This window comes from Dermacentor andersoni, chromosome 4 (assembly GCF_023375885.2).
Source record: "Dermacentor andersoni chromosome 4, qqDerAnde1_hic_scaffold, whole genome shotgun sequence".
In the NCBI taxonomy this organism is placed as follows: Eukaryota; Metazoa; Arthropoda; class Arachnida; order Ixodida; family Ixodidae; genus Dermacentor; species Dermacentor andersoni.
The window spans coordinates 82,541,308-82,553,483 of record NC_092817.1 but is presented as its reverse complement, the minus strand read 5'-3'; the positions used below and the strand labels follow the sequence as shown (position 1 = coordinate 82,553,483).

Sequence of the window (12,176 nt, the reverse complement as noted above, 5' to 3'; positions counted from 1 at the left end):
GTTGTGCAAAGAACTATCATCAGCAGCAATGGATCGAACGTCGTCGTGGTCTTCCACAGCTGGCTCAGTTGTCGCTCATCATTCCAACGTATAATTTCACTTCCCTTCTGTCTTCGTAATGGAGAGGCCGCTTTTACGGGGGTATCAGCCATTGCTTAAGGGGGTATGAGACATTCATTGTCTTACGTCAGGGACACATTTAATAACAGAGGTTATAGGCGAATGTGGATGCGTATCTATATCGTCACGATGACCACAGAACAGGACAATAAATATGTTCGTACCTTTGTTCAAAATTCTGCGTCACCTCTGTGTCATGCGCTAAACATTTTCGCTGGTCATCCACCATCACAGAGTGCAATCGCTCATGATTTTTTTCTTTCTTTTTGCGTAAGTGATAACTTCCAGCCGGACCAACGCCTACACCTACCAGCCAAACGCGGTTGATGCCACAGGTGCTGATCACTTCAGGAAGCACAAAGAGATGCATGTCATAGCCCAGTACACGACCTTAAGAGAAGTGCACGAAGCGATGACATACTGAAAGCACAATTTTTTCACAGCGACGTGTGTCATCGTCTCTTACCTGACTTGAAAAGACGTACGGCATTATCAACGTATAGTAGCGAAAAATTGCAACTGACCGAAAGCAAATAAAAAAAAAAGGGACAGAACGTTTCAATCTTGGGGCCTCAGTTTACCAGACAAGCGCGCCATCGCAAACTTACGTAAGATTTTTTTCTTTGTAGTGCTATACAGGGAAATGCTGCCACCAACGTAAGGCAAGCGTTATTTACGTTATAGTTGCACACGTGCACGCACGAGAAACACGCACTATACTTAAGAGTCAAAGAAAAAGCAACATTTGGGCAAACAGAGGGTAAATAAGCGGAAGCCACGTGGGGACGGGATGAAAAGTAGTATAACCACGCTACACGCATTAGCAACTTCTCAGAAGACAGGCCTTGTCAGGTGAGGTCACACAGCGTGGCTATCGATTATACAGCACCTTCACAATGAACAAAGCCACTGTGGCACACACAAATCCTATTGTCCCACGACACACGCACTATTACTGCTTTTTTTCAACGGGAGGAACCGTATACCACGCTCAAAGGATATAGATAGTCTTGTTTCTTGATTCTTCGCTGTAAAACGTCCCAAAAATCAAGTTCGTCGGAACAAAAAATAGGAGTGTCGTCTCATGCTGGTCGCACAACCTACATCTCACACTCCAGGGGCAGAAATATTCCTTCCTCACGAAGCCTTTACTGATCTTGTGGAAGTGGGCAGACTGAAGGAAAAATTGTCTGTACGTAAGGCTACTTTTTCACAGGCGGTATTTAGTGCAGCGAGCGCACTGTCGTAATCTACAATGGCGAAAGCACCAAGGATCAACGCTGCCACATTTCAGTTTCCTTTCTTTCTTTTGTAACGCGGTCGAAAAATCACTATATGTAAATGTGGAAACGACGAAAATAAGCTGCAAATATATTTGCGCCTAAAAGGGATGCATGACTAGTAATTAGTATGCAAGAGAGTGCGATTCTGCTCCAAGAGAACAGCAGATCACAGCATGGCACAGCGGCCATAGGTAGGCGGACAATGGCTATCTAACCTCAGTGTGCGAAAGGCGCCTACCGCGCAGCGGAAGCGGCTTGTAGAGCTATGGCATTGTCGCTGTCAGTGGGTTGCTGCAGGGCTCGTGATAACGTCGAATGCGAAGCACATCAACCACGAAAAGAAGATGTCGTCATCGGCTCGCCTCTTTTGCGCCGACAACGTGTTCTCGCCACGGAGGCTGTCGTCATCGGTTTGAATGTAGTGCAGCAGATTGCGCAGGGGGCTGCTGGAGAGTTCTCGCTTTCTTTCTCTCATTTCGTCACTTTTCATCTTTCCTTTCCTTTTTAACAAACAACAAAAATGAGACTTGCGTAATGCCCGCAGACGAGAGTCGGAGTTGCATTCTTATTTTTTTAAACGATATAGGCAAAACTGGTCTTATATCTTAGTCCGTCAAAGTGCCTGCAACGAATGTCGCGGGAAAAAAAATCGCTTTTGCTCAATGGCGAAAACGCAATAATTGTTGCTGACGACGCGAAACAAAAAGAAACAGCACAGCCGAAACCAACAAGGCGCGAAGCAAGTAATTTCCGAGTATTCACGGTAAACATAAGGAGGACGCACATAACTAGCTTCTTACTGCGCAAGACTCCAGTAAATGACCGCGGAAAAGGCACGTGTGTGCCAAACCGCTGAAAAGAGCGCGTTGTACGCGACGGCACTTCTTTTTTTTTTTTTTTCTTCGAGGCTACAACGTCCAGTGCCGCTGTGACCGTTGCAGCGCCTACGCTAGAGCAAGAGGACCGACGCGCATTTCGGTGCCTGGCCCCCTTTGCGCTGCGTCCGAGAGACTGCAGTACTATCGCTTTCGCAAAACGTAGCTTTCTCAACGTAGGTAAACAGCGTATACCGACCCACTTTGCAGCGCTGCCCACGTCGCTCAATAAACGTCTTTTTTTTTCTTTTTCTTTTTTGTGTGTGTATTATTTAAAGCGAATATTCCTCAGCGATACTTCCCGGACTTTGCGAGCCGTGGCTGCTCCTGCTGCTGCCTTGCGAAATAGCTCACACGCAGGACAGCACCAACGTAACGAATCGGCTTACGAGAGTATACGTAGCCGCATCTGCACTACAGCCCTACAGAGGTGCCGGTGACCGGCCATGCTCCCTCTCAATTGCGCAAAGAAACAACAAACGGTACCCGAATATCTTCCTGCAAGAAATACGCACATTCAAATGCATAATTCCTTTAAAGCGAAGCTTTCCGTTGTCTACTTTTTTCGGGGTTTGGCGCGGTATTGCTCGGAGTAAGGTGAGCCGATCCTGCAAAGATAGTGGCAACGGTAAATCTGGGTTGTTCCGCGCGAAGGCGTGACGTATAAAGTGGGCCGAGCCGGTATAGACGGTGTGCAATCCGTGGTTCGCGTGGTTGTGGGGGGTTTTCGCGTCTCGGCTGGCTAGCTTGCCGAGCAGGCGCGTAATCGCTAAGCTGCAACACCGCGTTGCGGATGGGCAGTCAGTGAGTAGCAGTGAACCGCTTCACGAAAGCTTCGCCCAGAACCAGTTAATCCGTGTTGGTAAATCATGCTTCTGCATTATTGAAGCGGCCGTGTTGTATAGCCGAGAGCGCAGGCTGGGTAAGCCAGACGAGGCACGTGTCATGACAGGCGGGAGGCGACGCCGCCGTAATGTTCCCGCTCGCCGCGGCGCCGTGAGTCTTCAGCGTCTATGCTCCGGTCTAGTTGACTGTTTATCGGTAAAGCATAAAAGACGCAAAGGAAGTAACATAAAGGAAGGAGGAAAGTACGATGCAGGACTCCTGGTTAGTAAGTTTCGAGAACTTTTCTCATGCGAGAGGCACCTCAAATGAGGGGGAAATAGAGCGCAATTCATAACCTCACACTGACGCACTGGCACCGAGGTAGAAGGGCGGAATTAGTGAGAGAAAATGAAAAGAAAGTTTCGTCTTCATTTTCAACAAAGAACATTGCTAGACTTTGCAAGTGAAGGTTAATTTTCGAATCAATTCTATATCAGCCTAAACTCCTTTAATGTTGCACTTCAATGGTCGTTCTAATATGCACGTATAGCGGAAATGAAGGGCTATTTTGTCTCTATAAGAGGAAATATATTAATGCGCACCAGAAAAGACGTGTGCGATGAGATATTTCTCGTATGCTGTGTTTATTGTTGTTGTTGTTGTTGTTTATGGTTAAACTGGCTGAGAGAGAATGAAAGCTGATTAGAACATGCGGAAGCATAGGATACGGCCCTCAGTTTTTCGTTTCTCTTTCTATTCTTTCTATTTTTTTTTTTAATTTGGAAGCTTGCCTTTAGCATAATAACAGATATGGTTACATGTACACGAACATATTCGTACATGGCACGGAAGAGGTATTATAAAAAACGTAATATTGCTGCAACGATTATGTAGGTAATGCTGGCCAACAAAGTTACGACGACTGTCTCCTTTTTAAAGACAAAGGCTTTTTATAGGAAGCTGTACCGCCACTTTTCCGCGCCAGGCACGTTTCTAGCCGTTTTCATGGGCCGATCCCGAAGTGTAAACATGTGGTGGCGGCATGTCCTACGCACTGGGTATGTGGGCACGTGCCCCTGCAGTCACCGGTAGCCGCGATGTTCTGTGTATACTTATGCACATAAACAAATAAATGAACTTGCCTGATGGCCGAATTCGAACAGAAGACATCTGGCACGGAAGCCCGATACTGTAACTATTACGCCACGGACGCCTTTCCCCAACTACGGCGTGCCTCTTAGTCAAACCGAATTTTGGCACGTAAAACCCCAGAAATTACTTAAAGAGATTTAACAATCATGATATGATAAAATTTGGGCAGCTCCCGGAGATAGTGAAGCAAAAAAAAAAAGAAAGAAAGAAAGAAAAGTGACGCAGTCCGACTATCCTCCTACGCGAGGGGTGACGCGATAGAGAGCCGTGCGCAGTGACTCCTCCCCATTCTGACCCCCAACTCGATCAGGAAGATATTCTCTTTGACCGACCGCAACTAGAGGTTGAATATCATTAAAACGCTTTTTTTTTATTATTCCTGTAATGCCGAGTAGACCGATTCATAACAGAATTTTTAACGATGAATTAGCTGAATAGAATATGGGCGCGTCTGCTCGTATTGTGCCAAACTCTGTTCAATATCTTCGATTTTATTATCATCTAGGCAAGATGCCCCTCGAGTAGCCGTTCCATGCCAGACATACGTAGGCCTATGTACCACGTCCAATGTGTAATATGTCGTGGTCAACAAAAAAGAAAAAAAGAAAGAATAGAGAAAAGGAAAGGGCGCCGCCTACCGGGGAAATCCGTAAGCTAAGTATAGAGAACGTATATGTATACCAAGAACGACTGTCGCTTTTTACATTGTAGCCGCGAGTTCTGAGATGGCGACATGAAGGACCGTAATGAAGGCGTAGGCGTGCGTTTCCACGGCAACACCCGACCGCGCGTTACCGCCGAGGGATGATAAAAACATCGTTCTGCATTTAAGGTGGAAAGTGTTTTGAAAACCCGTCCTCCAAGCCTGGAACCTTCTCGACGAGGTTATCACCTTTTCCACGAAGCGAAACAGCGCCTCACCTGTCACTACACGGCCACCGGCGCTGTGGAATGGTTTAGGGCATGCACGGCAACTTTTTTTCTAATAGAGTACGCACAAGTTTACATTAATGTGAAAAAAAAGAGAGCGAAAGAAAAGTGTCCGACGATACTCCCTAATGCGAAATTTGAGCGCAGCCCGATACGTGTTTTCCTTTCGCGACATATTGAAACAAAGAATTTGAAACCGAAATCACCACACTGACAGGCAGTGGGCCATGTGCCATCAGCGCGCAGAGCGAGGGATAGTAATGGAACGCTGGTATGACGAGCGGCATCGGAGCCAGCGCTGTGGAAGAAGACGACGATGAACGCGCGAGCAGTGGCACGAGCGCGTTCGCGCGGTTACGCCGAGGGCCGTCGACGCTGCTGTTCCCGCCGTGCCTCCATTTACCAAGTACACCCACAGAAGCGCAACAATGTGTTTTGTGCGATTCTGTTCAATCAGGAATGGTAATAGGACATAGCAGAGGGAACGCAGAGCAATGCGGTGGGTATATATTTTCGGAGGGTATATATGGGCACCCTTTTGGAGGGTATATATTTGCCACACAACGATAATCGTCATCTGCATTGCCCACATTTCTCTTCTTTAACGCTGCGAGCCCGGTATACTTCCAAGTCACGAACGGCATGCGCGTTGTCAGCATGACAGAGCATTCTCGACAGGAAAGTAACGAGCGCAGCCTTTTCAAGAAAGGAAATCCGGGCAGACAGACGACGATTATTGTTGTGTGACAAATATACGCCCCTAAAGGGTGTAAACTTCTTTCTTTAATTTGGGGGTTTTACGTGCCAAAACTACTTTCTTATTATAAGGCACGCCATAGTGAAGGACTCCGGAAATTTTGACCACCTGGGGTTCTTTAACGTGCACCTATATCTAAGTACCACGGGTGTTTTCGCATTTCCCTCTCATCGAAATGCGGCTGCCGTGGCCGGGATTCGATCCCGCGACCTCGTGATCAGCAGCCCAACACCATAGCCACTAACCACGGCGGGCAAACTTTTTTTAGAGTGTACCGCCAGAGGCGAAGGGTACTCTCTAATTTTTTTGAATGGTGTATAAGAGGTGTACGGTTCTCCTATGGCTAACACCCTCACGTTTAATGGATAAGATCGAATCATTGGGTGGGTGGTGCGGAGGAGGGGGGGGGGGGGGGGGAATAAATAATGGTATCTTGATTGTCGACTTTTTCTTTCATGTAAAAATGATGGTAGCTGAGACAGACGACACGAAAAGTGCATTAAGTAAACTTTCAAAGCGATCACCGTTCAATTTTCCTGTCGGATATTTCTGCGCGCCCAATGGCTGTCAGAATTAGTGCACACTTTTCAACCAAGCCTTTTCTCATCGCACGTCTGGTGACGTGCGCTGTAATTTGTTTTTTCTCAAGCCCTAACGGTAGGGGTGTTACTCATGGGACAGGCAAACACGCTTGAGGGTGTAAACGTTTAAACGTTTATCAGAGTGCACGTCACATAGTGGCTCGGTGACTATGGCGTCCTTCTGCGAAGAGTCTGGTGACAAGTTCAATTGCCACGTTGCGACGATCTCCCCCTGCGGCGTCTCCTATAGCCGCCGGCTGCGTTGCTTTATGACGCTAAATCCAATCAATTACTCATATGCGAGCAGTGAGTAGTACTGACCTCTCAAGAGTGGAAGATACGCGAGAGATAAGCGCGTCGTACGCATATGTTAACAATACGACTCGATGCGCGTGTAAGCAGTCTGTACCAGTTTCCCTGTTAGAAAGCGAAATCGTCCATTTATCAATAAAGCGTCAGGCCACTCAAAAGAACCAGATTTCGGTCCGTGATTGTATCCTTAACTTCTCTGTGGAAACCAAAAGCCATTAGGAAGAGGAAAGTGTTAATCAGTGATTTGTTCGCCTCTTACTCGTCATGCCCTCGTTATCACGACATGCGTCGCACTCCAGACATTTCCGGCCTGCAGCCGTTCTTTGTTGTGAATGTCAGTGGCATGTTCGTCTCTATGAAGGCATCATGGAGGCGGAAAATAGCTATGGAATTGGGTCAATTCACAAACCTTTAGCCATCGCACGCACCTTCACCGGCTCACATGTATATGTGCGATGGGGATCGCTGTCCTACACGTTTACTAATCCTTCGTGAAAAAAAGCTTGTGCAGGAGACTAGATGTTTCAGATGGTACGGAGGGAAACAAGCGCGCCCATGTCGAATTCAACTGAAGGCAGCCGACCCTGCACGACCGGCTCAAAATTAACCCCGTGATCTTTCTTTTTTCTAATTCGTCTATGCAGTTACTAGCCAGGCTGTTATGCTGTCCCTTCAGAAGATGGCGGTTGTCAACGGTGACTCCTTTGCGCGGACCTTATGGACCTCCTTGAACCCTCTCGGGGACGTATATAGCCGCAGCGTTCACAAATCACGATTCCAGAAACACTAGTATTGCACTCGGAAAGAAGTGCCTATACATTGCTCATTCGCGCATTGCACGAGACATGAATCCAAGAAAACGGCACGTACAAGGCGCTGTCTGTCTACATTTTTCCTAAGAGGATAACGCACCAAATAATACACATGTTCACTGCCATGAATAGTCAATTCGCGTCAACATCCTTGCCCTTCTCCCTTTGTTTGCTCCTTTGAATTGCCGCATGCGGTTTATGTCATGGGCACCATGACCAGGATCTTCTGCCGATCCTTCTGGGCCCTTCGATGGACGTCTTTGCTGAAAGCGTCGGCGTCTATGGTCTACCCGTCGTGTTCGTGCATAAATACAGACAAGTCAACGGACAATCCTCATGACCACGCCGTAACGCGGGTTCATAGTGCGCAGTCTTCCTTTCTTTTTGTTGTTGTAAATATTAAGCATCGTAAGATACTCGTTCACTTCAATGCGATGGGTCTTATTGGCCAACCTTCTTGTTGGCAACCTGTTCGCAGCCTAAAAGCATCCTCTGAAGTTATAAGATGGCGTGATCTTCGAGAAGCTCGTCTAGCATAAATGTGTGTATGCATGCCCCTGCAACGCAACGAAATAGTGACATCAAAGCGATTCGCGACGTAAAAGAAAGCTTTAACTGCATATAAGCTGATGTCAAGCTCCCGGGCTGACTTTCCACCATGCGAGCGAAGCAGGAAAATAATTTCCTCGCGAAAACTTCCGCTACTGAGCTCGTTTCTTAAATACTATTTTCTTTCTTTCTTCTGGAAGTGCATACTGTATGTCATACCTGATGACACAAGGTAAACTGAAGCCACGTACGTATCGCAAGAGAAATACCAACATTGGCGCTGCGCGGAAGCGCTAGCTTGACAGGCTCCACTTCGATTCGCGGAAGTGCCGTCCGCATAAGGGCTACCCGTACACTGTCCCCCACACTGTACTGCAAAGTACTTCCGTCAAAAGCGGCTCCGGTTTTCTACTTCTACTGCAGCATCGCCTCTCGTTCTCCCTCTCTCGTCTTACCTGACCAGGTAGAGAAGCAGGGACTTGGAGGGCGGCAGGCTGCCCGCTGCGGCCAAGTCCAGTCGTCCGACGCTCTCGCACCGATGCATCGCGCAGTCGCTGCGGCCGACGCCAACGGAATCGACGGCTTCAGTGACGACGCTGCTGGCTGCGCGGGCCGGAACTGCTCCTTCCGCGCCGGGACCCGAGGCGTCGCGCCGACAGCAGGGCAGCAGCGGTGTGGTGGTTCCACCCGCAGAACAGCCTGCTCCTCCTCTCCCCCTTCCTCCTTTCTCGGCCAAACCCCACCGCAGGCCAGCCTCTCCACCCGCCGTGCCGCCGCCGTTCAGGCTGGTGAGGCCGAGCATCCTCGCTGAAGGGGCTGCGCCGAGAGGAGAAGACCACGACGATCCCGAGGCTGTAGCGCTCATTCAAGTAGTGCACTCGCCACGCTAAATGCGTTGGGCAACCTCTGTTGTATCAGCAGGGCAGCCGCCAAGCGCGCCCGACTTGTGTAGCTCGGGAGAGCACGCGCGTGGCGAGGGCTAGGACGTGCGCGGACTTCGTTTCCACTGAGAAAATGTCGACCGCGCCCTGCGGGGGTAAAAACCCGGTTTCGGTCGCCGTGCGCGGTGACGGACTAGAACGGTGCAGCCTCGGGATCGGGAGTGATTTTACGGGGTTTCATCGAACAGTTCGGACAGCGAGGCACAGAGAGCGGATATAGTATTTGGCCAGCGGTATTCTGTGCGGCGGGGTTTGGACTCCAGACGTCTGGGATTCGCCGATTAGCGGCGTTTGCGCGCAACAAGTCGGTTGCGGCGGCTACTTGTCCGCAGCTTCCAGAGCGCGTTAGTTTCGGATTTGCCTTCCCCCCAAAATGCAATAACCGCACAACTTTCGAGCGTCGCGGGATGTGCTTGCTGACCAACTTGTTACTTCTCGGACTCAGTGTGGACTCGTCAGGAGCAATTCGCACTTCAAAATATATACTGAACTTTCTTATATGTACTCATTCGAATTCCTAACATTCCAACGCACCTCAGAAGTTACGTTGCATAATTCCCAGCTCATGCCTTCAAGTTTCCCGCGATGGCTAATCTTCCTCCTCCCGCAGCCTCTATACCCCTTTTCCTTGACCCGCGCGAAACCAAAAAGTCTGGTCTAACCACAGAGGTGAACAGCGACGACAGTCAAAAAGCGTCAGCGTCCTCTACGATTTATGCAACTGTATTCGAAATGCTGCTGACGTTCTTCTTTGCAAGATAAGCTATGAAAACTAATTGAAGTAAGCTTGTTAATGATGCAAACAATACATTTCAAAAGTTTCAAAAAAGCACACGTGTTATCGTGACAGAAAGAAAGTGCAAAGGAAAGTTCATCTCTAGCAATGTTTAACAAAGTCTAACGATGTCTTCACCAAGAAGGCGATGGCTTGAAGTCGCACTTCGAGATTTCATCAACTTCCCCGAATTTCTCTGGAATATTTTCCTGATACTTTATTTTGTAATATTACGTTTCGCATGTTACAGTTGGTGAGGAACTGCAGTACTCTATTTATAATCTTTCAGAGAAAAAGAAAGTAAAAAGCTGGAGCTCCTCCCATCTTCCAAAGCATCCCCTAGACATTACCCTATACTTCGCATATAGCTCCTCAGCATGGAAGCTCAAAACCGCTCCTTAGGGGACCCTAGAAAAAAGTCTTACACATGCACAAGGGTTGAAAATTGAGCTTGTTGATCTATTCTCCGAACTGTACGACATGCGGCGAGACAGGAGACATTGAACACTTTCTGTGGTCGTGCCCAAAATTCCGGGACGAAAGGGGCGCTCTCCTGAAAAGTCTGCAACAAAAGGACCTTCCACATACGTGCCTGCAACACCTTGTGCTCCCTGAAGGACCAGTTATAGCCCGCAAAGAAACTTCACGTCTCCTTATCGGATTCTTGAGAGAGCACTGGACTGATGAAGATCTGGTGAAATACCACAGTGATCTTATAATAGACGCTCGGGCGGAGCAGTCGCCGGCCTTGATCGACAGGCTAAACCCGCCGGTTGCTGCAACTCACCACCACCACCACAGCTTGTTGATATACATTACGAGAATGCTTGGACTCACCCAGGTGGCGTAGTGGCTTTGGCGTTGCAGTGCTAAGCTCAAGGGTGAGTGATCAAATATCGGCCTCGGCGGCCGCATTTCGATGGCGGCAAAATGAAAAAAAAAAAAAAGAACGTTCATTGGGTGCACGTTAAAAAGCACCAGGTGGTCAAAATAAATCCGGAGTCCCCCAATACGGCGTGCCTCAGAATCATATCTTGGTATTGGTCTGGTCCCTAAGAACCCAGAAAGTATTTCTTTATAATACTTGGGAATAGCGCAAAACGACAGGGCAAGATGGGCAACAATGGATGCAGACTAACAATAAGTTTTATTTGAAAGGACGTGTAGATGTATACTGGGTGAGAATGCGCAAACAGTTAAAAATCAGTACAGTGTGACACCAGAGAGAGAAAGAGAGGGAGAGAGAAGAAAGGAAAGGCAGGGAGGTTAACCAGACGCACGTCCGGTTTGCTACCCTGTACTGTGGGAAAGAGGTATGGGGATGAAGAGAGAGAGAGAGAGCACAGTTTCGCGCACATTTGAATGTTCGCACCTCGTCTACACACATTCGCCAGAACCTGTCGACTTGAGATGCTGCAACAACGCTTTCGTGGCTTTCTGTGCCATCGACGCGTACGGCCATGGTTCCAAGGATCTTCATTTCCGAAAACGGTCTAGAGTCCAGCCGATTCAGTGCTGTCCGGAGAGCCTCACGCTCGACGTCGTACTGGGGACTGAGACATAGGGTGTGGTCGATCGTTTCTATAGTTCCACACGAGTCGCACACGGGCGTATGCCCCATTCCAACGCGTAACGAGTAGGCCTTCGTAAATGCCACCCCGAGCTAGAGGCGGCGCAATACTGTCGCCTGAGAGCGGGAAACTTTTGATGGCACTTGTAGCTTTATGGATGTATAAAATCTATGAAGATGGCGCTTCGGGAGGTTGAGAGAAGACCAGTATTTGTGTGTCATAGCTTTAGCCACGACATGAAGCTTTCTTGCAGCGTCGGTTCTGGATAAAGAGATTGGAATTGGTCGGGCTTCCAGATGGGCAGACCTGGCGGCTTCGTCGGCGAGGTCAATACCAGCAATGCTGGTATGTCCAGGTAGCCAGTGGGATGTAATTTCATGCCATTTAGTGATATCTTGATGGTGGTCTTCTCTCATTTCATATATCAGCTGCTCATGAGCCCTGTGGTATAGGGCAAAAGCACTATGAAGTGCTGCCTTAGAGCCTCAAAAGATTGCCCACTTCTGACGTGTCTCTTGCAGGAGGTATTTGACAGCGACACGCAGGGCTGCAAGCTCGGCCGCCGTTGAAGTTGTCATGTGAGACAGATTGAATGTGATTGTAGTTTTCGTAGCCGGAACGACAACGGCACTTGAAGAGCTGGTAGGTGAGACCGAACCATATATATAGATGTGTATTCGGCCACCATGTGTC

The 12,176-nt window shown here is 48.5% G+C and overlaps 1 protein-coding gene across 1 annotated transcript in view; it reads right to left on the bottom strand.

Annotated features, from left to right (window-relative positions):
* cu (NADP/NADPH phosphatase nocturnin) overlaps nucleotides 1-9,012 on the bottom strand; it is a 67,498-nt gene extending 58,486 nt beyond the window's left edge. Inside the window, exon 1 of the mRNA XM_055073966.1 lies at nucleotides 8,652-9,012. Coding sequence (XP_054929941.1) covers nucleotides 8,652-8,998 — 347 coding nt within the window. The 5' untranslated portion in view covers nucleotides 8,999-9,012. The remainder of the gene's footprint in view (nucleotides 1-8,651) is intronic.
* Between the last annotated feature and the right edge of the window lie 3,164 nt (nucleotides 9,013-12,176).